This window comes from Lolium rigidum, chromosome 1 (assembly GCF_022539505.1).
Source record: "Lolium rigidum isolate FL_2022 chromosome 1, APGP_CSIRO_Lrig_0.1, whole genome shotgun sequence".
NCBI classification, from domain to species: domain Eukaryota; kingdom Viridiplantae; phylum Streptophyta; class Magnoliopsida; order Poales; family Poaceae; genus Lolium; species Lolium rigidum.
The window spans coordinates 142835392-142862334 of NC_061508.1; the positions used below are offsets into that span (position 1 = coordinate 142835392).

Below are 26943 nucleotides of genomic sequence, written 5' to 3' on the forward strand. Positions count from 1 at the left end.
ACCCAAAAGAGCAACAAGTTTTTCACTTCTTCACATGTGCCCGAAAGAGATGTTGTACAAATGCTATTTTGAACAAATTAGCTATTTCTGACTATTTACTTACATAATTATAATGTTTAAGAGCTGAATTGCCTCAATTTACCGGTTATTTTTCTAATATACGAGATTGTTACGATAATTTTGGATTTATTTGTCAGGCTTATGGATTTTTTTTCTTTTGGCCTGTAAGTCGAAATTTTTGTGGCAATTATATTACAAATGTATGCAAATCTACCTACATATCCTTGCAGATTTTCAATTAACAATACACATAAACAATAGCTCAAGCAGCAAATAATTAACAATACACATTAACAATATCCTTGCAGATCGGAGCAGGTCGGCGGCGGCCGCTGCAGCAGGTCGTTGGCCGCTGCAGGGGATGGCAGCCCTGGCGGCAGGGAAGGGCGACGGGAGGGGAGCTAGGACGGCGGGGACGGCGAACGGTGGCGCTGGCGGCGGGGAAGGGCGGCGGTCGAGGTTGGGAAGGGCAGCGGCCGGAAACGGGGACGGGAACCGAGCGGGGGACGAGCCCTGGGGCGGCGGCGGGCAGTGGTGGGGATGGCGGCCGGAAACGGGGGCGGGAGGGCGTCGTCCGGCAGGGAGGCGGCCGCCGCGGGCGAGGTGCTGCGGCTGGTCATGGAGGCGCCCTCCTCGCTCGCGCGGATTTGGGGATGGAAGCGCGGGCTGCGGCGGCGGGTCGCTCCTAGTCCCTCCTCGCTCGCCTGGGTTCGGGGTTGGAGGCGTGGGCTGCGGCGGCGGTCAAGTCCGGCTGCCTGTATTTGGGAACGGAGATGCGTGCTGCGGCGGCGGTCCATTTCGGAGTCCCTCGTGTTCGTCTGGGCGCCGCCGCCGGTTTTGTCTGGGCGGAGAGGAGGAAAATGGGGAGAGGGGCGTCGGTTTGGGAGGCTATGGAGCACGTATATACGATGGCAGTTTTGGGGTAAATAATGTGAAGGGTAGGGGACAGCTCGGTCAATTTGCCACTCGGGAAGCGGGGCACAGCTCGGGAAGCAGGTCTCGACCTGCTTCGTGCCTCGCAGTGTATTTGGTGGCAGCGCTTCTCACAAATGCTTTGTAATTTTTTGCTGTTTGTTTGGGCTGCTGCTTTTTGGACCCCAAAAGCAGCAAAACAGAAGCAGAAGCCCAAACAAACAAGACCTTAGAGAAGTCTGTTTTGTTTTGTGCCAAGCAACCTCTCTCTCTCTTTTTTTTTCTGAAAACAAACAACCTCTCTTTCTGATTCAACTGACATTTTACTACTTTATCCCGTCCCAAATTATAAGATATTTTACTAAGCTCAAATAGTATATCAAAACATCTTATATTTTGGAATGGAGGAACCGCAACAGAAATATTGGCCTCACACGGTGGTTTCATTAGGAATAAACTGATTTTATTCTTCGGAAATAAGACCAAAATACAGTATTATGATATCGTTGTGCACATGGCTACCCTATTCACAATAAACACATTTATGGCCTCTCTGAATGAATAAGAAAAATCTCTTTAATGAAATTATTTATCTATTTAATTCATATGAATTACCCATCTGGACGAACCGTTTTTGCTTCGTCTTCTCCCGGGTGACAGGCGGCAACAGTTCTATCCGATCTCCATTGGTGAGAGCCCTGGTCCCTTCTCCCTCCACTTGCCGCTCCGGCAGGGAGGGGGGGCATCGTTCCTCCGTTCTATTGTTAGGATTTGTCTGTTGTGGTGCATCGTTGGGGTGGTGGGAGTGACGCCCGGGCAAATAATTTTGTCTCAACTCCACTCCCACGCCGGCGGCGACCTTCACGACAGCGTCTCGGAGTTGATGACAACGTGTGTTTGGCGACCCTTCAGATCGGCAGCAAGGTCTACTTGCTTTTCTTTAGATCTGGCGACATCTGGTTCTCGACATGTCGCTAGCATTCACTGTCATCTACGGCGGCGCTGAGGACCGAAGCTGGGTGGATGCTCTAGAGCGAGGATGTTGATCCGGAGGTGGTGGATCTGACGCTATTCCCCGACTTCGTCAACGGGATGCGGTGGACCTTGGTCCAATAAAGCACGGGTACGTCCCTGATTGACGTGCCACAACGACATGTGCCTCGCTGCTTGCAGCGTGCTAGTACTCACAAAGACTCGTTGGCGATGGTGCTTATTTGGAACTGGCAATGGTGAAGGCTTGGCGTCTTTTCCAACGTGCGTCGACGCAGCGTTGGAGTTTGGCGGCGGCCGCTAATTTCGGCGAGTGTAGGAACCCCTAAGAATGGTTCTATATTTTTTTCTATCCTTTAGAGTTTTATCTGCAAAGTTTCCAGGAAATATGTTTTCTCCTGGTCTGTCTTTTAGTTTTCACATTTGTGTGTTCATGTAACATGTTTTTCTATTAATGAAATATATGTGGTTGCTGAAAAGAAAATTCATATGAATTTGGTCCAAAGGACACAGAAAGAAATTTTAAACTCATTCAAACCTCTTCTTTTACATTTTTATGCACAAAGAATAAGACAAATGCCATAAGTTGCATAATAATGGTCGACGTTCACATTTGTTTCAATTTGATTTGCATATGTTTTTAGTATGTTAATATTTTTCTATTCATGTAAAACAAACAACCAATTCGCCGGCGAGGTTGGGGTCGATTCATAAGAAATGGGAGGAACATATGAATAAGAAAAATCCCTTTGATGGCACTGTTCATCCATTTGATTCATATAAATTGGTTCCAAAGGAACGAGTTGCATAATAATAATCCACGTCGTTCACATTTGTTTGAATCTTGATTTGAATAGTATTCCGATGTTTTTTCTGTTCCTACAAATTAAGCAACCACCAAAAATTGCTGCATTTTTTTCACAATCAATGTTTTGCACGAACAGCCTATTATTAATGTGTTCTTCAATTACTATGTTCTCCTAATAGTGCGAATCAAAGAGAAAATTTGATTGAATCACACTATTTTCTGATAAAAACAACAATCATGCAAGCAATATTGGCTTAGAGAAGATACTGTCATTCAGACGTAACCAAGAACCATCACAAACACAATGCAATTATGCAGCAATTGCAAGGCGTTCTGCAATATGTCATTTCCAAAGACAACACTAACACTGACAAACTAATCGACTCTAAAAATGAATTCCATCTGGAAAATCCATCACCACGAAAGAAAGAAAGAAAGAAACAAACAATGGCAATTGTTGGGACTTTGACAACTTCAGACAGCGAGTGCGACTGATGCAGGGGGATCGGCAGCCCACACGATGTCCTGCAGCGCCGGCCGGAGGTGCTCGCTGCAGAAGGAGCGGTACTCGAGTGTGTCGCCCCCGTCCTTCTTGACGTCGACCACGAGAACAGAAGGAGTCACGCTGAAGATCTCGGCTGCGACGGCGAGCCGGCCTTTAGGCCCGCCACGCCCCGCGCCCTCGAAGCGCACGCCCCCGGCGCCGCTCTTGGTGACACGCATCTGCCCGCCGCCACGCGCAGCGACCTCCTCGAGCCGGGAGACCACGCCTCTCGCCGGCTCCCGCGTCGCGAACAGCATGCCGCCCTCCCGCCGCCCGGTCGACGAGCGGCCCTCGAACAGCGGCGAGAGGTCGAATCCCTCGGAGAGTGATATCAGGTGGAACGCATTCATCGTCTCGGGCTCGTCCTTGTCGCCGGCCTCCTTGGCGCGCGCAGGATCGACTGGCGGCTCCACGCTTACAGGCCTGGCGATGGACGTCTTCTTAAACCACGGCATCTCGACGAGCTCCGCGACGGTGATGCGGGTGGCGGGGTTGGGGTCGAGCAGCCTGGGGATGAGCCTGCGCGCGTCCGTGGAGAGCCACGGCGGGCAGCGGTAGTCACCGCGCTGCACCTTCGTGTACATGGTGACGATGTTGTCGTCCTGGAACGGGAGGGAGCCGGCGAGGAGCACGTAGAGGATGACGCCGCAGGACCAGAGGTCGGCCTTGGCGCCGTCGTAGCCCTTGTCTTGGAGCACCTCCGGCGCGGCGTAGCCCGGCGTGCCGCAGAGGGTGTGGAGGAGCCCGTCGGCGCGGGCGTGGTCGGCGAGCGCGCTAAGGCCGAAGTCGACCACCTTGAGGTTCCCCGCCTCGTCGAGGAGCAGGTTCTCCGGCTTGAGGTCGCGGTGGTAGACGCCGCGCGCGTGGCAGAAGTCGACGGCGGAGATGAGCTGGCGGAAGTAGAGGCGCGCGACGTCCTCCTTGACGCGCCCGGACCGCACGATCCGGGCGAAGAGCTCGCCGCCGCGGACGAGCTCGAGCGCCAGGTAGATCTTGGAGCGCGTGGCCATCACCTCGTGGAGCTCGACGATGTTGGGGTGGGAGACGCGCTTCATCACGGCGATCTCCCGCTTGATCTGCTCCACCATCCCGGCGCGCACGACCTTCTCCTTGGCGACCACCTTCACCGCCACGCTCTGCCCGGTCCTCAGATCCCGGGCGACGTGCACGCGCCCGAAGTTGCCGTGGCCCAGCACACGGCCCATCTCGTACCGCCCCTGCAGCACCCCGCCCTTCTTCCCGTCCGCCGCCGCCGCCGCCGCCATGCCTGATCTCTTCGATTCGCTTCCTTCCCTCTCTGAACCAATCGATTGAAACAATCTACTGCCCTACAGCTGAGAAGAACAGAGGTCCGACAACTCTACCCGTCCTCGACGTGCTTCCGGTGGCAGCTGCGGCCGACGCGCAGCTTGCGCTCGCCGGCGACGTCAGTGCCTGGTCTCCGCCTCATCGCTCTGCATTCCCGGCGAGACCAGGGGAACTGGTGGACGACGACGGCGCCGCCGCGAACTGGAAGCGATCGATGCGATAACTTAAGCGTGGTTTTGTGGTGGCTTGTGATTTGTTTAGCTTTGCGGCGTGCAGCTTATATTGGGTGGGAATGGGGGCGTGGCGGCGGCCCAGGGGAGGAAGGAAACTAGGGCGGCCCTACCGCCTAGGCTTATAGGCGGCGCACCCACGCCGTTTCCTCATACATTTGCGCCGTCCGATCTGCGGATCTGACGGTTCAGAGGAAATAGCGGTGCCAGGGCCTGATACGGAGGCAATAATAATGATAGGACATTAATATTTTACCCTCGATACATATACGGAGTATCTGGGCAAAACTCACATTAATTTTCCTGGGCAAAACTCGGGTCGGGAAAAAAAACCCGAGGCCGAAAATTTAGGTCTGGGCAAGTCTCGACCGCTAGGCCTAAGCACGGTCTGGCCCGACTACAACCTAAATCATGTTTTTTTAGGCCTAAAGCCTAGCCCGACCATCGGGCTCAAAGTCTCGGCCCGAGCACAGCCCGATATATAATCTTGGCCCAACCTAGCTCCGGATTCTCGGGTCGGGCTAGGTTGCCCATGCCTAGCTATATCTATACATATGTGTAGTGTTTTTTTTTTGTCAAAGTCAACATTCTATAAATTTTAGAGTGAACTTTATTATCCTATTTAGTGGAACATTTACAAAGATATCTCATCTAGGAGAATTTAAAAAGAAGGTTTTATTCGAGTTTACCATTTTGCTTGTTTTGTGACATATGACAGCGTGTTTCCACTATGTGGAGCAATAAAATATGTAAACATCAGAGGCGTCTTGTTCAATTGTTCCATTCCTCGTTCTCGTATAAATATTTTGAACGCCGGCCATCACCTCACACATTGACCAATGGATAAGCATACAAAAAAACAATGGTCCAACTATTCGAGAATGTGTAATCTAGACAATTTTCATTCAGTGGGGTAATTGGTGGCACAAATACATAACTAGGGGTAAAATATGGAATATGATCCAAATTTTTAGACCAATTAGCAATTCATTTAATACTATCACTTAGATACATTACAACTACTAACATTCAATAAAGAGAGTAATATTGCTTTGATTTTTGTGTTGTTGTTGATTACAAAGGTAAAATATAAATTAATATGGGAAAATATTATCTAAGATGTAGACTAAATCACAACAGAGGGAATAGTTTTTTACCATCTATATGCCCACCCCACTGATATGGGTTTGTTCCACATGATATTCTATAACTTATCTGTCTTGACACGTGTTTTTTTTTTGCTTCTCTTTATACACAACGCCACACGATCGAAATGATAAAGTAAAAAAGAAATACTCTTACAAAGAAGCTCAAAAGATTAAAAAAATTACAAGAGTTGTCACAACCTCCAAGGCACACCGATTTATTCGGTTCATCCTTGCCCTTCTAGGCCCTTTAGATCTATATCTATCTATTTTACTATCGAAAAGGGTTTTAGGAGGAGTAGAGCAAGTTGCATTTACAGCTAGCAGTTCTTATGGGCGTAACTCCCTCTAGTATTCCAATAATCTCCTTTCCTCCAATATGTCACTAGTATTCAAGTATGCTGCTCGTATTAGTATGCCAAGCATTCGAGAGACCAGAATTCTTTTCATTGCCTTCCCTTCAATATGCCATCTTGTCTTGTGGCCCTCTATCCTTCCAAGCGAGCCTGTGCTCGGGGAGCACTCCTTCTATCATTAATAAAATATGATTATTTCTCCTTGGTCGTAAAGCTTCGCTTTGCTTTCATTTATCAAAAATGCCAAAAACCGCCGGAATTCGGATCCACCAAGATGTAGCCGGAAGGGTCGTTTGCCCTCTCGCTTCGGGGTGGGGAGAACCAATCGACCAACATACATTGGAGATCTCCATACACTGAGTAACTGTCGTCGTGGTGAACAGATAGATGCCATGTGATGGCTTAAGTTGGGGCCGAATGTGCGCTAGAGGATTCGGGGGAGGGTTTTGGTTATATGGGGATGGATTACGGATGGATTGCCGGATGCTTTCTTGATGAACTTGGCCTTGGCCAGAGGTAGAAGAAGAAGAACACAAGAGCTAGCTCAACTCTGGATCTCTCTATTCCATGATCGAACAAGGTTACAGGCTGTCAGTTACAAGGTAGGTCGTCGTACGTACATACATCGATAGGGTGTGCTCCCTCTCCTTATATAGGGGAGAGGGTGGGTTACAGGGGAAGAAACCCTAGGAAACCCTAATGACATCTTTGACTAGACAAACTACTTTACAAAGCCTCTTTGGCAGCAGGTGACACCGGTAGACCTTTAATAAGGAACGGTGATATCCTCCGGTATCTTTTACGTCATCTTCTGCTTTGGCCTCAGAGCTTCGATTAAAACTGAAGTGCTTCGCTCATCTTTATCCTCTGGCTCTTGAGAGAATCTTTGACCAGCTTGCCGACGTGCTACAGTGTAGCATGTACCGGTAATCCAGTACCTTCTTAGCCTATTCCGGTATACCCTTCCTGGGATACCGGTATAGATTCACTTAGTCTTAAGCTTAACTCCATTGTCTGGAATAACCTTTGAACCGGTACCTTGATAGCTTAAACAAGACAGTTTGGCATGCCTTTGGCATACCGGGGGTCATCCCCCCAACATTAGTCCCCGAAGCTGGTATAGTCCGGCGGATCCTATCCGACGGACCATGCCAGGTTCCCATTACTCAACATACCGGTTTAAACCTTCCGGCAACCAGTCCAAACCTTCCGGCGTCTCTGCCGAACTCATCTCACCATACCGATCTTTTCCGGCATCTTTGTCATTAAACTCTTCTCGGCGAAGTCGAGAATATCTCGGAAACAGTGCCTGTCAGAGGCATGCGCACTGTGCCTGACGCCAAAGTGTCAGGGGTCACTTCCCTTCGGCTTCTGCGCTAGCATTTAATGTGCCGCACCGGATCCTCGCTGTCGTTCCGGATCCGTGCGGCCATCCCCCCAACAGTATCAGGGCCGGGGACAACTAAGTCACGTGTAGAGGATAGGAGGCCGTCGAGAACTCCCCTCGCATGGGGCTAAAGAGCATCGAAATAGGATCCGAACATGTCGTTTGATGGCAACGCCACATCAACGAAAGCAACAAGAGCTCCACGACGACGCTCCCAAGAGAATGAAGACACCACACATTACAGTTTAATCTCATCATATTTATTTATTTATAGAATCCCAGCGCACTATTGCATACATAATAGACTTGTTTCTGAGTAGTTCTACGTACATGCATCACTTCACCGTATTACATAGTGTGTCACATCAGCTTTTGCCAACATAAACTGGATAGCCCCGAGGTGGAACTAAGTATAGTTATGTTGGGACCGTTGCCCCACTCAATTTTTAGGCTTATGTCTAGTTTGTTCATATTTCAACAAAGAAGTTCCAAGTTTTTAGAATTTGTACATCTTGCTTATGTAGAAATCGGTTTTCAATATATAGTGGAATCGGAGTTTATCTAAATACTTTCATACTGTATAAACCAGCGCAAGGAACATTGCTCATTTCAAAGAGCAATGTTTCGGTAATCAAACCAATATTAGATTCTTGTGACCGTAAAAGAAAAGATATCCACTATATCAAGTATCTACTACGATACAATGTATGCACTAAAAACATGTATAGGCACAATCATATCTGAACAAGGAAGTATGACCAATTACACGTACGGAATATGTAGTGTACATACAAAAAAGGAGATCACCGCCGGTGACTGACCCAAGTTGTGATCATTGGAATGGCAGAGACCGCGTACGTCACCAGTGTACACACACGTACCCGCTTGCGTCGTGGTAGACGGGGCCGCAGCACCCACCTTGGTGTTGGCCGGTACGGCGACCGCTCAATTGCTCTTTTTTTTTTCTAGCAGTCGCCGCGTGAGCCCACCGTTTCGCCGATCAAGACTGTCGCCGCGCGCTCGCTGTTTCTTCGTACGATCGACCGACGAAATGACGACGTAGTCAGTAGTCAGGTATCTCTCGACGGAGTTGGCGTCGAACGTGTTTGTATAGATATCTCTTCGCGTTGACCCGTAGAACATCAGGTGCACGAATGAAACGCGATATTCGCTACACCGTTTACTTTACTTTTGGTGTCGGGCCGGCTTCTTATTCACGTAACCACCTCCCAATCCGCTTGCTGTGTTTCCCCATGCCCACACGCATTGGCATTCCCAAGAAGCCCGTTGGCCTTTGGGCTGGATGTAGTATTGGATTGAACTTTGAACACTAGCCCGAGTCCAGCCGTTCGGGACTCGTTTCATTTGTGTAGGATTGCAGATTTGAATCTTATGAAAAGATGAAGTGTCTTTAATTGTATCAAACTAATTTTTCTACGAGGTATGACTATGATCTAATGTTTTTTTTTCTGTAGGATTTACATTGCAATGTTCCTAGAATATTAGGTTCTATAGGATTTGTTCCTATGAATCAAATAACTTGTATAGATTTTTTTTTCAAAAAAAATCCAAATCCTACATAATACTTTACAAATCCTATGAATCAAAGGAATCCTTAGTAAAGAGATGGCCCGTTCAAATGGAAAGTGAGCCAGAACAATATGTGGTTGGATAGTTAGGAAGACACGGATACCTTTAAACTATTAGAGTTTAAACCTTATGTTTGTCACTTTTATGTCTCATAAATATGAATTATTTTTTGGTGGGAGGTGATGTCCCGGTCAATTGCGATGTGTTTGTGGTGATTTTGTTAATCTTAAATCACTATGGTTAAGTTTCTTGGACTCAATCACTTGAAGGTGCTTATAGAGGTAGGTTGCTACATTTATAGGGATGAGTGTTTGGAAATGTCTTTTTCTGCTAGATAGCGTGCATGCATGAACTTGGCACCCCTCGCTCTCTCTTTTCCATATGACATCCCACAATCTCTCACATCTATTAGCCTAGAAATTTAATTTGGCTCTCCGGAGTATATGCTCTCTTTATAAAAAAAATATTTCGAAATGTCGAAAAGTTTTGACAAAAAGATTCTATATGTACATCTCCATAATATATGTGCATTCGTCAAGTTTCAATAAAAACCGATATTTTTTATGGTCTATGTAAAAATATTTATTTTGTCAAAAAACCTTATTTTTAACATCAAATTTTATCTTTTTACACACGCCATACGACAAGCCGATTTTTCATGAAATGACTTTATGGATGCGTAGCATGATAAGATGTATGCGCGAGTTTTTATTTCAAATTTTTTACATTTCAAAATGTGTCTAAGATGCACTTGAAAATAAAAGAAGCATATGGTCCCATGAGCCAAAACATCATTCCCTAGACTATGAAAGAATCATCGACCTATAGTTGCTTGTCTAAATTTAGGAAGCCAATATGACCAGGAAACACAAAAAAAGGTAGCATTGAGAGATCGCTGAGTACTCCTCTCTAGTGATGTAATGGGTATACCCCTGCCTAGTATTTGTTTTGTAGGGTTTGTTTGGTCCTAAGGACAAGTGGAGGAGTGACGTAGTAATAGGAAATTATCCTACACGATTACCCTATTTATCCGTTTGGTTCAATGAAGTTGCAAAGGAAAAAAACGTAGGAAAGTTCTCTTTGATCATAGTTTTGAAGGAAAAACACACAAATGACCTCCTTTTCAAATTCATACGCATGAAAAATGAGATCGAAGTGCCTAGTGTCATGATAACATCCTAATTGTACTTGCTCACGTATTTGACTTTGATTTGACAATGTTTATTAGGAATTCCGTGTTTTTTCTACTCATGTGAGCCAAACAACCAAGTTTACAGAATTATTATGTATTTCAAAACTTTGTTCTGTACCTCCATTCCAATCCTTTTTCTATTTCTGTAATTTTAAAATCCCGCAAACCACCTGCAATTTGTGTGGTTGAAACAGCTTACCTGGGTTTCCGTAACAGGCCCGTAGCTACTTTTATGGTCTAGGTGATTAGAGGTTAGCGCTAGCTGGAATTTTATCTATCTTAATTCTTCTTATGCTTTGTCATTGGCATGTGGGGCTGGCAACAAGAGCATTGTTCCATTATCGTTTGATAGTGGAACCCAGAGGTTTAATCGGTATGGAATAAGAAATCATACCAAGGAAGTCACAACAAGGGAAACGAAATCTTCCACATATAACTTGGTCCTCGAACCTCCAGCAACCCTAGTTCCGCAACCTCCCGCACCCACGTGGCGGCGCCGCGCCACGCCGGGTGGCCGCCTCCTCCCCTTCCTCGACCCACCCTCCTCGACCTCCCCTCCCACCGTCGCCGCCCTAGGCGTAGCTGGGCAAAGATCTATTGGAGTGGAGGCGGAGGTGGTTACCTCGACGATGACTCGACGTGGGGACAAGATCTCGTGCTGGAGGCAGCGCCGGCACCTGGCTGATGTCGACGTGGTGTCGTGGCTGGCGGCGGCCGGAGGAACTCGATGGCCGGCGGTGGATGGCAGTGGGCGGCGGCGTCCAGGCCCAAATCTAGGCCCAGATAGGCTTAGTCGGGGCCGCGAGCTACTTTTTATTTCGCCCTCGACGACCGCTTGCATAGGTTCTTCCGGGCTATGCTCGCGATACGAGGACGCTAGGGGCAGCTGTCCCTGGCATGGTGGTGGTGGCCTCCTTCTCCGCCTGGTCGGCCGGGTAGTCTCGCCGACGAGTTTGTGGTGACGTGGCAGCCATTGAAAACCGCACCTCGACTTTGGTCTTGGCGGACGATGGCGGCGTCGTTTGGCGTTGTTACCTTGTCAAAGGCATCATCTTTGCTTGTCTCGTTATTTCACTTGGGAGCGACGGATTCTACAAGTTGCCAGCGGGTGGCGTTGGGGCTACTGGCTCGGTTTTCAATAAAGGAGGCGGTTCTAAGGTCTCTCTCAAGCCAAGACGAAGATCTGCTTGAAACATGTCTACATTTATCTAGACGAGGTGTCGTGTTCCGGAAGGCTCCGGCAGCGAACTCCACTGGGCGACTCATGCCTGAAGATTGCTAGATCGGATGTTATTCGGTCGTGCGCAACCACGTTTTTTCTGACCGTTTGGTTTCAGAGGGAGCGATGTGAAGCTCTGGAAGCCGAGATCTGTGGACTAGTAATGGTGGTTCAAGTCTTGGTGGAGATGAGGGATTGGCTTGGTGTTTTGTCTGTTGAATCAACGGCATCGGCAAGTAGGGGCGGCAACACAGGAGAAGTTCAGTGTCTAATCTTCAGAGTGAAAACCTAAGGTCTGGCCTTAATTGGCCTGGCAATGACCTTGTTGAAGGCATTGTTTTTGAGAGAGTGGACCTTCTCCAAGGTGAAAACCTATGATCTATGATCAGGGCGATGACGGCACTTGTGCACCGTTTCCTTCTTGAAGCGTCGCTTTTGAAGATGATAGATTTCTGGTGTTGTCTTGATGGTATTTGTTAGCTGTTACAAGGAATAGATCACTGTAACGGGACTTTTCTTTTTTGTAATTATTCTTTCTTTTTTAGCTATGTGCATCCGTGTTGCCATTAGGCCACAACGTTGTTGTAGAGGCTGAATGTAATTGGTATCTTCATTATTATCGAAATAAATAACAAGGGACATATAAGCATTGAGGATTACAATTTAACATGTTTCCACTATGAGCACAAAATCTTGACAGATGACAAGCACCTGTGCTACAATGCTAGTACTCAAAATAGAAACAAGAAAATAGGTGATGAAATAAGACTGGTGTAGTCCAAGACTCAGTTTTTGTTGCCTCAGTTAATGACTACCAATTATATGAATAGTCAGAACCATAGTCATAATCGGTGCCATGGATATTAAGATAATGGGAGTAGTAGTCGTAATCAGCATCATGGAAGTTATGATAATGGTGGTCATATCCAGTATCAGAGTAGCAATCGGATATTGTCAGATTCTTGATTCTGTCACATTTTGCTCGCAGGGCTTCATCGTCATTTAGTCGGATGCTGTAGCAGCTGCGCATGCTGAGAGTCTCCAGGCGAGGACAGTTGTCAAGAATGGTTCTCAGTTCTTCATGGGTGAACTCAATCTCAGCGAGCTCAAGGCACTGCAGCGCTGCCAGCTGTGAATTCCGAGTCAGCTCAACGAAAACTTCGCCCGTGAAGTCGCAATTTTTTAGATGAAGTCTCTTCAGGGAGAGTGACCTGAAAGAGTACCGCCTAGCTGCAGTTAGTACTCAACGAGCAACTATGAAAAACAATGAGGTAGTATGTGATCATTGCAGGAAAAAAATTAATGACATATATGAGTGGGCATCTAAATAATCATACGGAATATATGAATTCAACAAGTAGTACATATAACTTTCTATTGCGTATTAGTACTATTTACTAAGCTGAACAACAACATCGTTCTCAGTTCTATGACTACAATTGCTTCAGAAGACAACATATATAGATCGACGGTATAAACCTGTAGCAAAAGTAGAACGTTACGTACGTTTCTTTCCCCATCAAAACAAGACATCAAGATATTATTGTAACACAAATCTAGCAGCACTGAAAGAGATGTACAAACTTACCTTTCAGCAATATAAAGGAGGAGCTCACTGTTAACAAACCACTCCCCTGCGAACATCTCAAGCCTGCCAACGGAGCGGTCTACGGCCGCCTTGGCCATGGCCAACAAGCTGGCCTGATCCTTGCTCCTCCACACCAACTTGTTGTCCTCGTCCTCCTCCATTTTCACGGATCGCCACAGGCCGGGCACCTTGGCCGCCTCGAGCCACGAGTTGCACACAAGGCCCGCGCCCATTAGAATGTCGATGGCGCCCAGCTTGACGAATATGAAGGAGAGTATGTCAAGAGGCAGCTCCGACCAGTCCCGGACCAGCTGCGTTGCCGCGGGCACGTCGTCCATTTCCTAGCAACGGCGGAATGCTGAAACCGAAAATAATCCGGATTTAGATAATCAAGAGAATCAAGTGATCAGGAACGAAAAGTTTCGTACCCCTGTAAGTTGATCCTTACCTTCGTCAGCCGGCGCCGTGTTCGTCAGTTCCGCCGGGAAGATGCGGAGCTCTACCTGGTTCGGCACTAATAAGTTTGTGCTATTGGATGCAATTTATAGAAGCGTATGAATGAAACCCTTGATTTTCCCCCAGGTTTTGGGGATAGCTGAAGGAGAACCGGCGGAGTGAAATCTTACCGTGGAACCACAATCTGACGGGCGAGAGCTGGGCAAGTAGCAGGAGCGCCATCCGTCGTTGACCACTGAAGAGGGAAGGTTGTGCGTGAGAATCCGGTGGAGGCCTGCACTCGCGGGAAACCGTGCGGTGTGGGCGTGTGGCCTTTCGCGTTATGTGCCAAATTGATTAATTCACTTCAGACTAGCAGGAATGCCAAACGACGCCACCATCGTCCGCCAAGACCAAAGTCGAGGCGCGGTTTTCAGCGGCTGCCACGTCACCACAAACTCGTCGGCGAGACTACCCGGCCGACCACCTCCGGCGGAGAAGGAGGCCACCACCACCATGCCAGGAACAGCTGCCCCTAGCGTCCTCGTATCGCGAGCATAGCCCAGAAGTACCTATGCAAGCGGTCGTCGAGGGCGAAACAACAAGTAGCTCGCGGCTCGACTAAGCCTATCTGGGCCTGGACACCGCCGCCCACTGCCATCCACCGCCGGCCGTCGAGTTCCTCCGACCGCCGCCAGCCACGACACCACGACGACATCAGCCAGGTGCGGGCGCTGCCTCCAGCACGAGATCGTGTCCCCACGTCGAGTCATCGTCGAGGTAACCACTGCCGCCGCCACTCCAATAGATCTTTGCCCAGCGACGCCCAGGGCGGCGACGGCGGGAGGGGAGGTCGAGGAGGGAGGGTCAAGGAAGGGGAGGAGGCGGCCGCCCGGTGTGGCGCGGCGCCGCCACGCGGGTGCGGGAGTTTGCGGGACTAGGGTTGTTGGAGGTTCGAGGAACAAATTATGTATGGAAGGTTTCGTTTCCCTTGTTGTGACTTCCTTGGTATGATTTCTTATTTCCATACCGATTAAACCTCTGGGTTCCACTATCAAACGATAATGGAACAATGCTCTTGTTGCCAGCCCCACATGCCAAAGACAAAGCATAAGAAGAATTGAGATAGATAAAATTCCAGCTAGCTCTAACCTCTAATCACCTAGACCATAAAAGTAGTTACGAGCCTGTTACAGAAACCCATGTAAGCTCTTTCAACCACACAAATTGCAGGTGGTTTGCGGGATTTTAAAATTACAGGAATAGAAAAGGATTAGAATGGAGGTACAGAACAAAGTTTTGGAATACATAGTAATTCTGTAAACTTGGTTGTTTGGATCACATGAGTAGAAAAAATACGGAATTCCTAATAAACATTGTCAAATCAAAGTCAAATATGTGAGCAAGTACAATTAGGATGTTATCATAACAATAGGCACCTCGATCTCATTTTTTCATGCGTATGAATTTGAAAAGGAGGTCATTTGTGTGTTTTTCCTTCAAAACTATGATCAAAGAGAACTTTCCTACGTTTTTCCTTTGCAACTTCATTGAACCAAACAGATAAATAGGGCAATCGTGTAGGATAATTTCCTATTACTACGTCATTCCTCCACTTGTCCTTAGGACCAAACAAACCCTACAAAACAAAAACTAGGCAGGGGTATACCCATTACAAAACCAGGAACATGTCCAAGGAGTACCGGTGAGCCAAGCCTAGGCACGTGTCCAAGGTGCCCGCATGGTAAATCCGCCCAAGTGACGTGAATACCGTGTTATGGCGGTGCATGGCCCACCCACTCTCTCTTCGCTTTTTTTATTGTGTCAGATTCTCTCTCTCTCCTCTCACTTTAGAACCAACTTAATTTTTTTGTAGATTTTAAATCATAAGTTTAATTTGAAAACCAATTGAAATATTTGGGTTCCTGTCAAAGAGAGCTTCAAACTAATACCAATATTGAATATATTTAAAAATCGACATTTGAAACACAGTGAAACTTTGAAAAAAATTATGGAAGCCGGCGAAAATATTTGTTACGGAGTAAAACAATTTGTTTCACCGCATTTCAAACTTGATTCGTTAGAGTTGTAAACATAATTGGCAATTAACTTTGAGTTCAAACCATAAAGTACATTCATAAAAAATATAATATTTTTATTATGTTTCGAAATGCAGGTTTTTAAATTTATCAATTTTGGACTTGTTTGAAAGATCACACCGAAAAAAACACATAATCAAGCAGTTTGTTATTTTGATTATAATTTTAACATAAAATAATTTAGAAATAAAATATATGGGCTAATAGGGAGCATATGCACCTGGGAGCAGAATTGAATCCGTATTTTGACGTACGTATACAAAAAGTTACAAATTTTTAAAAGGCGAGTAGATTTGTAGATTTGTAAAATTCGCAGTCAGCGAGGCACTTCCGTCCACCGCAAATCGACCCCACCGCAGCGGTCTACGGCGGGCGCCCGCCTCGCCTCCGCCAGACAGGCAAGCTCCTCACAGCCACCCACCCCAACGCAGCGCCCGCCCTCCATCCAAACCGTCTCCACACTCTCGCCAGTCCCCCGTCCCTCCTGCGCGCGCGCACTCCGTTTCGCCCGCCGCGACGGGAGCGGATGGCGACGGCGAGCGCCCTCTCCGCGCCCCTGCAGCTCCTCTCCTCGCGGCGGGTAAGAACTAAGAACCCTATCCTGTAATCGTGTTCAAATTATTCTGTACGTCTTGTTTATGTGCTGGCCACCTGTTCGTGATAATGTCTGCGAGACACTTATGTGCGCTTGTTGATGCCCAGGCACTTGTCAAGGGCCTCTCGCCTCGGAGAGCAGCAGTGGGAGCACTGCCAGGTACCGTCCCGCTGCCCAAGCACTTTATAGTGGTGTCGTGCTTCGCGGTGTGTAGCATTCGTTCTTGGGAATTTAGGGCTTTTGTGTGGTGCAAGGTGCAAGATAGACGGCTCTCTGTTGTCATTATCATTGATATGTTAATGCAGAATAGAACTGCTCAGGATTAGATGGAGCATTACAAGTGATTAATTAGATCAAAGTAATCTTCCTTCGTTAGGAACTAGGATGGCTTAGGGCACGGACTGCTCCCGTGCCATTGCGCGATGAGCGGTGGTCGGGGTAGCAGGGAGGAGGCAACTCCGGTGCGAGGAGGCCCGGCACATGGAAGAACAAGGGGTTGTTTGGTTCGTCCGCTGAGCCTAGGGCACGGGTCCATGCCGTTGCATGGCCCTAATTAGATTGTGATATAAAGGAGATGATTGAGAAATTCCCGGCTCAGCTCATCGCGTATATTGAACTTTCCAATTTTCATCATTATTTGGCAGCATTGTTTCATTGTCTGATGTCGCCTTCTCATGTTACGCTAGGTTCACTTATTGTGAAGAGAGATTTTTTACACAACGGGAGAAGTCACCACCAATTTTCACCATTGAGACAAAGAGGAAAGTTGCAAGCAGCAGTACTACCTGTTACTCCACCACTGCTTGATGATGAGGCGAAAAGGAAGCAAATGTCTGAAGAGTATGGGTTCAAACAGATTGGAGAACAGCTACCAGATAATGTTACTCTTAAAGATGTCATGGATACTCTGCCCAAAGAGGTACCACCTAGGAAAATGCCAATACCAGCTATGCTGCAGATGTTCCTTTAATAAAGTTCTGATGTAAAACTTCACTCCTGCTAGGTATTTGAAATCAACGACGTAAAAGCCTGGGGATCTGTTTTAATATCAGTTACTTCATATGCTTTCGGTCTTTTCTTGATTTCAAAAGCTCCATGGTATCTACTTCCCCTGGCTTGGGCATGGGCTGGTACAGCAGTGACTGGGGTAACTTCTCTTCCCCTCTAAACCTGCTTGTCGATATGCATGCACATGTGTTGCATGCTTGCTTACTTTTGTCTGTGTGGTCTGTCCACTATTTAATCAATGTTTTTGTACAGTTTTTTGTTATAGGCCATGATTGTGCGCACAAATCGTTTTCGAGGAATAAGCTAGTGGAGGATATCGTTGGAACTCTAGCTTTCTTGCCATTAATTTACCCTTATGAACCTTGGAGATTTAAGCATGACAGACATCACGCCAAGACAAACATGTATGTACGCACCTCCCTGTATAATCATCTCCATTATAGCCCAAATGATGTTATTATCGTTCACTTTAATGTCTTGGTACTATTAACCTAATTCTTTCTTTTCAAAGTTTTAATTGCATGCATTGCACTTCAAGAACACTCATGCACCACCTTGTGCACATCCACAGGCAAACTTAGTTTTGTTATCTGTATCATTTCCATACTTATGTGTTAAAGCCATAATGTAACTTGAAACATGTCCAATGACTTTCTGCTTTGATCATTCAAACTTTTACCTTCTGCATAACTCCAGGTTAGTAGAAGATACTGCATGGCAACCTGTTTGGCAAAAGGAAATCGAATCGTCTTCTTTCCTAAGGAAGGCAATTATATTTGGTTACGGTCCTATCAGGCCGTGGATGTCTATTGCTCACTGGTATATCTTTTCCAACATCTGTCAAGTCACATGTTCTGATGGTCATCTGTTTTGTTGAGTTCTTCTCATTACTTCCCTCCAGGCAATAACATCTCTGTTGTATGTGTAACTTTTCAGGTTGATGTGGCACTTTGATCTAAAAAAATTCAGATCAAATGAACTCCCTAGGGTGAAGATAAGTTTGGCTTGTGTGTTTGCATTCATGGCAATTGGATGGCCCCTAATCATTCTCCAAACAGGGATAGCTGGATGGTTCAAGTTCTGGTTCATGCCATGGATGGTTTATCACTTTTGGGTATATTGCTGATTTTTGTTACTATGGCTTACCGCAGATGTAGAGTATACAAGTTTAGTTATTCTGTTAAGCTGTTTAAAGAATTAAAACTCATGGTAGTTGAATAATAAACACTTGAATATAGTAAATTTCTGATCCATCGAGTCCCCAAAATTATCTAGAAGGCCGCCTAATTGTGCAGATTTCTACCTAAGAGTTTGCTAAATGTCTAGACGAAAATTTAGCTTTTGCAATCTGCGCAGTGACCTTGGTAGGAACTAGGAATTACAAGCTAGTAGTCTTCTTCAAATAGACAAGTTTATTTTATTTTATATTGTGCCAGTCGGGTCAGGTATCAAGACCTCTTGGCTTTGATACCATGTAGAACTGCATGCGCCAAATCAGTTCATCCAAAAGCTCAAGCTGACGGGGAAATGAGGGCAATGCCTTCAACAAGAACAACTGCTACACTATAATTGGACTAGCATTGACTAAATTGGCTAGAAGCCTCAAAGACACTGTTAAAACTGACCAGGTTTGATATATAAAGCCTCCGGTTAGTTTGACCTAGCAAGGAATAACATACAAAAACAGATAATATGTCTAAGCTATCAACTTACTGTATTTCTTATGAATTTGTATACTGGAAGTTAACACTGTAAATTTAACCATTTGCTTCAGATGAGCACCTTTACGATGGTACATCACACTGCTCCTCATATACCATTCAAATCATCAGAAGAGTGGAATGCTGCACAGGCGCAATTAAATGGCACAGTTCATTGTAGCTATCCTCGATGGTACTGATTATTTATCTTTGCTTTCAGTTTTGTTTCGATGCATATTAGAACTCCTGTTATGATCATATATGCTAAATAAACTTACAGTAAATGATCTTCATGATGATTTTTATCGCACATGGAATTAGTACGACATGATAAAACAATGACTTAACTTGTAAATAATAGGACACCTATTATTTATTCGTAGCATCGTCTTTCAATATAAAATTAAGAAACTTCACCTGCATTTATGTTGCTATGTTTCTGGATTTCAAATCAAAATTTTCATTTTGGGCAAAATGTGACTTTGAAAGTATTATGGGCCATCAAACTATAGATTTGACTGCAAATTAATGTTTTATTTTAACAGCTTAATACAGAACTTAAAAGTTCTGATCCCAGTCATCGCTAACCTTAGGAATATCATAATACCACTTCATGGATTTCAAGTCGACGAGTCTTTTTAGGGCAGCAACTCTTAGACTATCATGGACTCATGTGGACTAGTCAAGACTCATGTCTAATACTAATATGTAAACTTGTAATCAAATTTGCATAGGAAAGAATGCAGTTCAACACCACTGCTCCAGCATAGGAAAGAATTTCATACTAATATGTAAACATGTAATCAAATTTGCATAGGAAAGAATGCAGTTTAGCAGCCTACAAAAGATTGAATCAATCAGAGTTGCATAAGAAAGAATGCAACACCACTACTCCAGCAGTCCAGCCCAATAGTCAAATATCATAGTATATAGCAAGAAGCCAAGAACAAGGCAGCAAATAGTTTAACAACGAAATTGAACAAACACAACTGGTGGGGTTGTTTTTCAAGTCGCTGAACTCAAAAACCTTGACTAGTCGAGACTAGTTGAATGAGTTGCTTGACCTATCAAATGAGTTGAGTCGAGACGTCGAGTTGACCTTTCAATTGCGAATCGTAGAGTAGTCGCTCGACTCGAAATCCATGCTTCACTTCACTCGAGTGCATAATGGACTGTACAATGTTTTGTGAATATCTGTGACAAATGATGCATGTGAAACTGTGAATACTTAATGCAAGTGCCTATTTAGGACAACCGGAGTAAATGAATCATCTTCTTGTCTCATCAAATTGTCGTGGAAATATGTTCCTTCTGTAACTAGATTTTGTCTGACTAACATATTATTATTTTGCAGGATAGAGATCCTTTGCCATGACATAAATGTACATGTCCCACACCATATTTCTCCGAGAATTCCAAGTTATAACCTTCGTGCTGCCCACGACTCCATTAAAAAGAACTGGGGCAAGGTGATTTGATATTTCTTCTTCTAGCTTTGTGTATTTCTCTAGTTCTTGACAGCATAGCTTCATTTATGCTCCCTGGATGCCTTCTACCTGCAGTATATGAATGATGCCGACTGGAATTGGCGGTTGATGAAGACAATATTGACTGCATGCCATGTGTACGACAAAGAGAGATATTATGTTTCTTTCGACGAGGTCATACCCGAGGAATCTCAACCAATCAGATTCCTTAAGAAGTTCATGCCTGATCATGCTTGATGCAGTTGCTACTGTTGACTAGTTAAGAGTATTGTTGACCCATCGCAGACGGCTTTTCTCGATGTCTCATCTCCATAGTCTATGATTTCTCTTGGCGGATCTAGAACCGTCTGCGATAGTTCTGTTTGCATATATGGGTTTTGTTGTTAGTCATCAGGGATACTCCTTATTGCCTACAGCTTTTATAGAAAACCGTCTAGGAAACCATCTAGGACCTTGTCATCCTAGACAGGCTCTTTGTTGAAATCACATGCATATCTCTTCCTGGGCTGTCATTTTCCCATTTTTTCTTTGTAGCCTCATACTAGCAGAAAACTCACAACTACATAAGCACATGCAAGCAGAAACATCACAACACATATTTACTTCACGTTTCTCATTCATACACATTCCTCATACATTATTAAACGGACCGGAATACATTCATTACATCAGCAAACAGCAATATACTACAAGTTAAATAAATGAGAAGAAGTTTTATGCCTTTATCTTGTTTGTTTCCTCACATCGAACATGAAGTTCTGTTTCTATCTCTGGCCTTCTTCCTTGCACGGCACCATATGCTGATGGTTCCACCATTCATTGTATGATTCCATCATTTATCACACATGGATAGCAAGTCACTCGCCTTGTAAAAATGTCGTCTTCTGTGCACCTCGCAAAATAAAAGAGGTTTGAATGTTCATGCATAGGCTGAAAGTTTATGCTGCTGGGTTAGCAATGGTGGAATCTGCTTGGGCTGGAGACAATGGAACTCATCTTGTGCAGCTTGAGAAGGCATAACATGTGCCCTTTGGTTTTCATATGAAGGGTCATGGAGATGCACGATCGTTGCAGTTGGGTCATTTCGGCCATGTGCAAGAAAATCTTAGCGAAAAAAACACAAAAGGGCCATAAAGATGATGGAGATGATGTGAAACAGAATGGAATGTTAAAAAAAGATCAAAACTAATGCAAGCCCCTTTCTAAATACTCAAACTTATTGTATCAGGTTTGGCGGATACAATAAAGAAAGATAGCCTCGGATTAAGGGGATTAACACTTGCATGGTCAGGCAGTTGTAGTAGAGGATTTAAGGCGAAAGGAGGTAGAACCATAGAGGCAAACTAGATTTGTGATTGCTCTCATTGTGATTTACTCCCTCCGTTCTTTTTTAATTGACTCGAATTTAGTACAAATTTGAACTAAATCCGAGTCAATTAAAAAGGAACGGAGGGAGTATTATTTACTGTGGAACTTCCAAGGTACATGCCGGATCATAAAAAAATACAGGTCGCCAGATCTCACGTGGTTACAGAACATTTGAATTCTCTACATTGTAGTCGTGTGGTTACAGAACATCTGATTCATGTACATGAACCCTCAGCCCATGGTGTAGGATGGAGATGGCAGGTTTATGACGGTGCTCTTCACCTTGGTCATCATATTTATGCTGTTAGTTATCCCCTGGGATCCTATTCCACTGTCCTTTAGACCCTGCAATCCAGATAGAAGTTCAGGTTATATGGCAACTGGAAGAAGAAACGAAACTTCTTGAAACAAAGTAATCCACGGCGATGTGGAGCCGTATACACGGTAGCTCGACAGTACCTGGAAGGGAAAATGGTCAGGTCCTCGAGCTGGGGCAGAGTTGATCTGCACAGTTCCACTCTCCATTGCATCACTGATCATGATTGCCTTGTTGATGTCTCTTGTGAACACACATCCCTGAAATGGGCATCCAAGATTCATAACAGTTTCAGAGTTTCTAGGGGTACATGCTGATAGAACAATAATTCTTTTTTTAAGTGCAAAGAGAAAGAAACCTGGAGGCCAAAGTTGCTGGCGTTACAATGGTGGATGCCTTCCTCAACCGAGTTGATCCTGATCACAGGCAGGACTGGGCCGAAAGGCTCCTCCCAAGCAATCCTCATGTCAGGCCGGACATGATCCAACAGCAACGGCCAGATAAGGTTACCTTCTCTCTTGTACTCTTGGCAAAAAGTTGCCCCTTTCTCCTTTGCATCTATTACCAAGCCTTCGATGAAATTGGCAGAGGATTCTGTTACAACTGGGGTGATATCAGAGTTATCCTCAGGTGTGCCAACTGTCAGCTTTCCCAGCTTGGCATTGACCTTCTCTACCACGGCATCGGCCACCGCTTCCATGATCAGCACCACTTTGACAGCAGTGCACCTCTGGCCACTGTGTTGATCACAAGTTCATGGCACATGTGAGTGTTACTTCAAGCAGTAGTACTGTGGGTGCAAAGCAGTAAGAATAGAAAGAAAATACAAAAGGAAATGGAAAGGAAAAGACACAACATTCATGCTTTATAAGTATGGGAGTATGTGAGATAAGCAAAAGCATGTAGCACCACGATCTGTTATACATGGCACAACTTGGATGACATATGTTCTGTTAGCTAAGATGTAATATGCAGCTTCTATTCAATTCCAGTGCTTGCTTGCACTCTTCTAAGAAATGTTGGGTTGGGGGCAAACACTCAGTTCTAAATGTCCAATAGATGAAATCAGATGGCAAGAAAGATGTGGTTTGGCCCTACAATACCACACAATCAATTCTCTTATTTCAGTACCTGTATGAGAAACCTCCTTTTACTATGTTGGCTGCAACCAGATCGAGGTCTGCATCCTCTAGCACAATGCAAGCATCTTTTCCTCCAAGCTCCATCTGAAGTGGTACCATCCCAGCTTTCTTTGAAATGGCTATACCAGTATCACCTCCCGTAAAACTAGGAAGCAAAGAAGGTAAATGTTTTGTCTCCTCGAAAATACAGATATTAGAAACAGAAGAAGCTCACTGTTACCTTATGCAGTTGACTCCAGGATGCATTGTAAGAAAATCACCTATTTCAGAACCTTTCCCAGTGACACAACCAATCAGGCCTTTTGGGAAACCGGCCAGGTGAAAGCAGTGCACCATATGAAGGGCTGCCACCGCACCCTGATTGCGCCATAGCATTCCAGAATTCAGATAAGCATTTCTTTAATGAATATTCATCAGCTTTCAACTTAGGAACAAAACTATAAATATCTTTTTGTAGGCTAAATTTGACATCATTTACCTGGGTTGGAGGCTTGAGCACGAGAGCATTTCCAGCAATTAGTGCTGGGCCAATCTTAGAAACTGCTAAGTTGACAGGGTAGTTAAATGGTGGGATTGCCAAAACTACTCCAAGGGGTACCTTTATGAATAAGATGTCATGAGCTACAGAAGAAAATAATATCAATGGAATACTAATGTAGGAAATTTTAATAAAATACAGGGAGAAGCTTAGAATTCTTTTGAGAATTCAGTTATATAAGGAAACACATAAAATTGCAGGGATTAGAGCACACGTCTTGCATTATTTATCAGATATCCAGGCTAAAAAAGATCCCCTTATGAGAAGGTGTATCAACTTTTAACCTGAGCATCCTATAAGTTATTTAACACAGACGGGTCAACAACCATAGAGGTCAAAATAGGATGGAAAGGACCACACGGAGAAGCCAAATTCAAGCTAAATACTCCAACAGAAGTGTGTTGATGGCATCAGAATTCAGAAGTGTCCTGCGTTATGGAATATCCCTCTGTTCTGTGGAATAAACTGTGTATTTGCTAACATGGATCCGAATTTTGCCAACTTTATTGACAGATGCATTAAAACATGATTAACATAGATGCCCCCAGATTTGGTCAAAATATTCTTTCTGTCAGGAAATAAAAGTCCATAAGTTGTCGAGAAATAGGCAAACAGAGAACAGTCAACCAGTAAGCTCGTTTCATTCCTTACAAGGTGCATGCCAGCTAACAGAACTGAAACATAGACATACCTTGGAGCTCAAACAGTACTTGTTCCGCTCATTGCCGGGGAAGCTATCAGAAACAAGGAGCTTGCCCTCCCCCAGTATCCGGACACCCTCCTCGGCTGTGTATGACACCAAATCTCCAGACCGCACCACCTACCGAACCAAACAAGGCATTTGCTCTCTCTTAGCCTCTGAGAAGAAGAAGAACATTAATCAAGATAACCACAGGGGACTGTTCAAACGCTAGTGACCTCAGAAACTGCATCCTTGGCTGGCTTGGCGATCTCCTTGACAAGGCACTCGGCGATGGGGGTCTTGTGCTCCTTGAGGATGGCGGCAGCCTTGTGGAGAAGCTCCGCACGCTTCCAGAGCGGAGTCCGTGCCCACGCCTTCTGCGCCACCTTGGCCGCCTCCATCACCTTGTTCACCTCTTCCTGTGTACATGCTGAACAAATGCAGCAATACCCAAATTTTCAGCAGTGAAATCATCAGAATGTGGATTGGCATATGACTCATGAGATTCCGTGTTTCTACTAAGTTAGTTAACCGATCCTAACGATCCCTGCCATTTTCAATCCTATGTTCAAACTGATCCTACAATTTTTGGGACCCCGTCAGCTTTGGGAAACAAATGATCAGTTCAGTTGACAGAAAAAATGTTAATTTCCTCTGAAATTCACATTGGCACTCAAAATAGCAGTGGCTAATCGCAAATGCAAGGAAGGACACTCCGATGACCACAAGTGCGCTTCTTCTCAAACTGGAAAATTCTTACTCCCTCCGTCCACAAATAAGTGGACGTGCCAGATTTTCAAGGCAAATTAGTAAAAGGAGAGAAAAATTGCATTGGAAAGATGCAACCAACATCTCTCTCCTCTTTAATTATTTCACCTCCAATAGGCTAAGTGCATGTATAAAATTAAGATAACATGTGCTAGATATTATTGGGTCTAATTTCCGTGCAATGAGAGAAAAACAGCTTTTGCTAATTTAAATTGCATTAGGAACATAGAAGTACACTCTTTCATGGACAAAGTTTAAGGCTAGATATCCACTTATTTGTGGACGGAGGGAGTATATTGAATTAAATTCATTTACTTGGGAGGACCGGTGAAAAGCACCGAAAGGGAGACCATTGGAGCACAGGGCTCTATCAGGAAGCGGTGCCGGTCAATTTCGTCGAATTAAAGGTGAGCGCGTGCGTGCGCAGTATTAGTTGCGCTGATGAAACTTATGTCTGCTTCGTAAGTATCGAAGGAATTTACTAACGAGAGACAAGTCCACATCGACCATAGTTGAAGCAGCTCCTCAAGCCTCGGAGAGCCAGCGCATGCTAGGCTAGGATCTTGTCGCCGGAAAAAGTAAATAAACAAGAGGAGGAGCAAGTGCAGCAGACCTTGCACCCTGTACTGCGTCTGGCGGGTGGTGGGGTTGACGATGGCGACGGTCTTGCCGGAGGCGGAGGCGCGCCACTCCCCGTCGGCGTAGTACTTGTAGACCTCCCCGTCCAGGACTTCCGCGAACACCCCCGTCCCCGCCATCGGAGTCGGAGGAGAAGCAAGTGGGCGTGCGTGTGTGTGTGTGTGGCGGTGGTGAGCGGAAGGCACAGTGGCTGGCTGGCTAGCTTAGCTAGCGATGTGTGCTAGTGGCGGTGAGGGGCTCAATCGGGAGGAGGAGTGGTTGGTGCTGATGGGTGCGCGAGTGGTGGAGCGGTGGCGGGGCGGGGTTAAGTAGAGCGGAGGAGGAGAGGAGAGGATGGCCACGCCACGCGTGGTGATCGTCTGCGACGGGGAAGGAAAGGGAAAGGGACCCTACCGAGGCCGGGAGGAGGAAGAGGACGGAAAGGGACGAGGATTTCTTCCTCTGTTTCTTTGAAAAACAAATCCGGTGCTCAGGCGGTATGGGCTAGTATACCGTATACGCATGGCAGGCAGTTTGCCTCGGACCATGTCTGTGTGTGTCGCTGGGTTGGGGCTTTGGACTTCGGAGTTCGGACCCCCTGCCTGCCTGGGTCAAATGCATCTTGTATATACTTCGTAAAACAATCTGACAAGACCGGGCTTTGACCTCCATTGCAAGAGGTCACTACTGGACCGGTTTGATCCAAAGGATTCGAAAAGCACAAACGGAATAGCATATCAACGGCACGTAAAATTTTACAGGAACAAAAAAAAAACATAAATCTTTTGGAGAGTTCATCCTTTAAATTAAATGACCTCTATACAAAAAAAAACTATGTGAAAGAATCCTACATAATTT

General features: G+C 45.5%; 3 protein-coding genes across 3 annotated transcripts; 1 reads left to right on the forward strand and 2 right to left on the reverse strand.

Moving 5' to 3' along the window:
• Nucleotides 1–3244: 3244 nt before the first annotated feature.
• LOC124682497 (CBL-interacting protein kinase 6-like) lies at nucleotides 3245–4581 on the reverse strand. The gene has a single exon (XM_047217170.1). The coding sequence runs from the start codon at nucleotides 4577–4579 to the stop codon at nucleotides 3245–3247; it is 1335 nt and encodes a 444-aa protein (XP_047073126.1). The 5' UTR covers nucleotides 4580–4581.
• Nucleotides 4582–16363: 11782 nt separating this feature from the next.
• LOC124682438 (omega-6 fatty acid desaturase, chloroplastic-like) lies at nucleotides 16364–21165 on the forward strand. Its single transcript, XM_047217124.1, has 10 exons — nucleotides 16364–16443; nucleotides 16566–16617; nucleotides 17145–17377; nucleotides 17462–17605; nucleotides 17719–17870; nucleotides 18163–18285; nucleotides 18403–18580; nucleotides 19241–19359; nucleotides 20521–20635; nucleotides 20729–21165. Exons 1-10 carry the CDS (start codon nucleotides 16390–16392, stop codon nucleotides 20888–20890), a joined length of 1332 nt encoding a protein of 443 aa, XP_047073080.1. The 5' UTR covers nucleotides 16364–16389; the 3' UTR covers nucleotides 20891–21165.
• An 813-nt stretch (nucleotides 21166–21978) lies between these two features.
• On the reverse strand, nucleotides 21979–26393 carry LOC124682449 (NADP-dependent glyceraldehyde-3-phosphate dehydrogenase). Its single transcript, XM_047217132.1, has 9 exons — nucleotides 26081–26393; nucleotides 24936–25129; nucleotides 24709–24837; nucleotides 23958–24077; nucleotides 23700–23836; nucleotides 23469–23624; nucleotides 22696–23074; nucleotides 22481–22597; nucleotides 21979–22366 (listed from the first exon to the last, which is right to left on the reverse strand). The coding sequence occupies exons 1-9, from the start codon at nucleotides 26223–26225 to the stop codon at nucleotides 22253–22255; spliced, it is 1491 nt and encodes a 496-aa protein (XP_047073088.1). The 5' UTR covers nucleotides 26226–26393; the 3' UTR covers nucleotides 21979–22252.
• Nucleotides 26394–26943: the final 550 nt, after the last annotated feature.

Bases quoted from the DNA above. Each gene is read 5' to 3' on its own strand.
- LOC124682497 (XM_047217170.1), bottom strand. From the start codon at position 4,579: ATGGCGGCGGCGGCGGCGGCGGACGGGAAGAAGGGCGGGGTGCTGCAG.
- LOC124682438 (XM_047217124.1), top strand. From the start codon at position 16,390: ATGGCGACGGCGAGCGCCCTCTCCGCGCCCCTGCAGCTCCTCTCCTCG. The intron at 17,378-17,461 runs GTACCACCTAGG...CACTCCTGCTAG, and splicing joins TGGATACTCTGCCCAAAGAG to GTATTTGAAATCAACGACGT. The intron at 17,606-17,718 runs GTAACTTCTCTT...GTTTTTGTACAG, and splicing joins CTGGTACAGCAGTGACTGGG to TTTTTTGTTATAGGCCATGA.
- LOC124682449 (XM_047217132.1), bottom strand. From the start codon at position 26,225: ATGGCGGGGACGGGGGTGTTCGCGGAAGTCCTGGACGGGGAGGTCTAC. The intron at 22,598-22,695 runs GTTTCTTTCTCT...TGCCCATTTCAG, and splicing joins CCAGCAACTTTGGCCTCCAG to GGATGTGTGTTCACAAGAGA. The intron at 22,367-22,480 runs GTACTGTCGAGC...TCTGGATTGCAG, and splicing joins CTGACCATTTTCCCTTCCAG to GGTCTAAAGGACAGTGGAAT.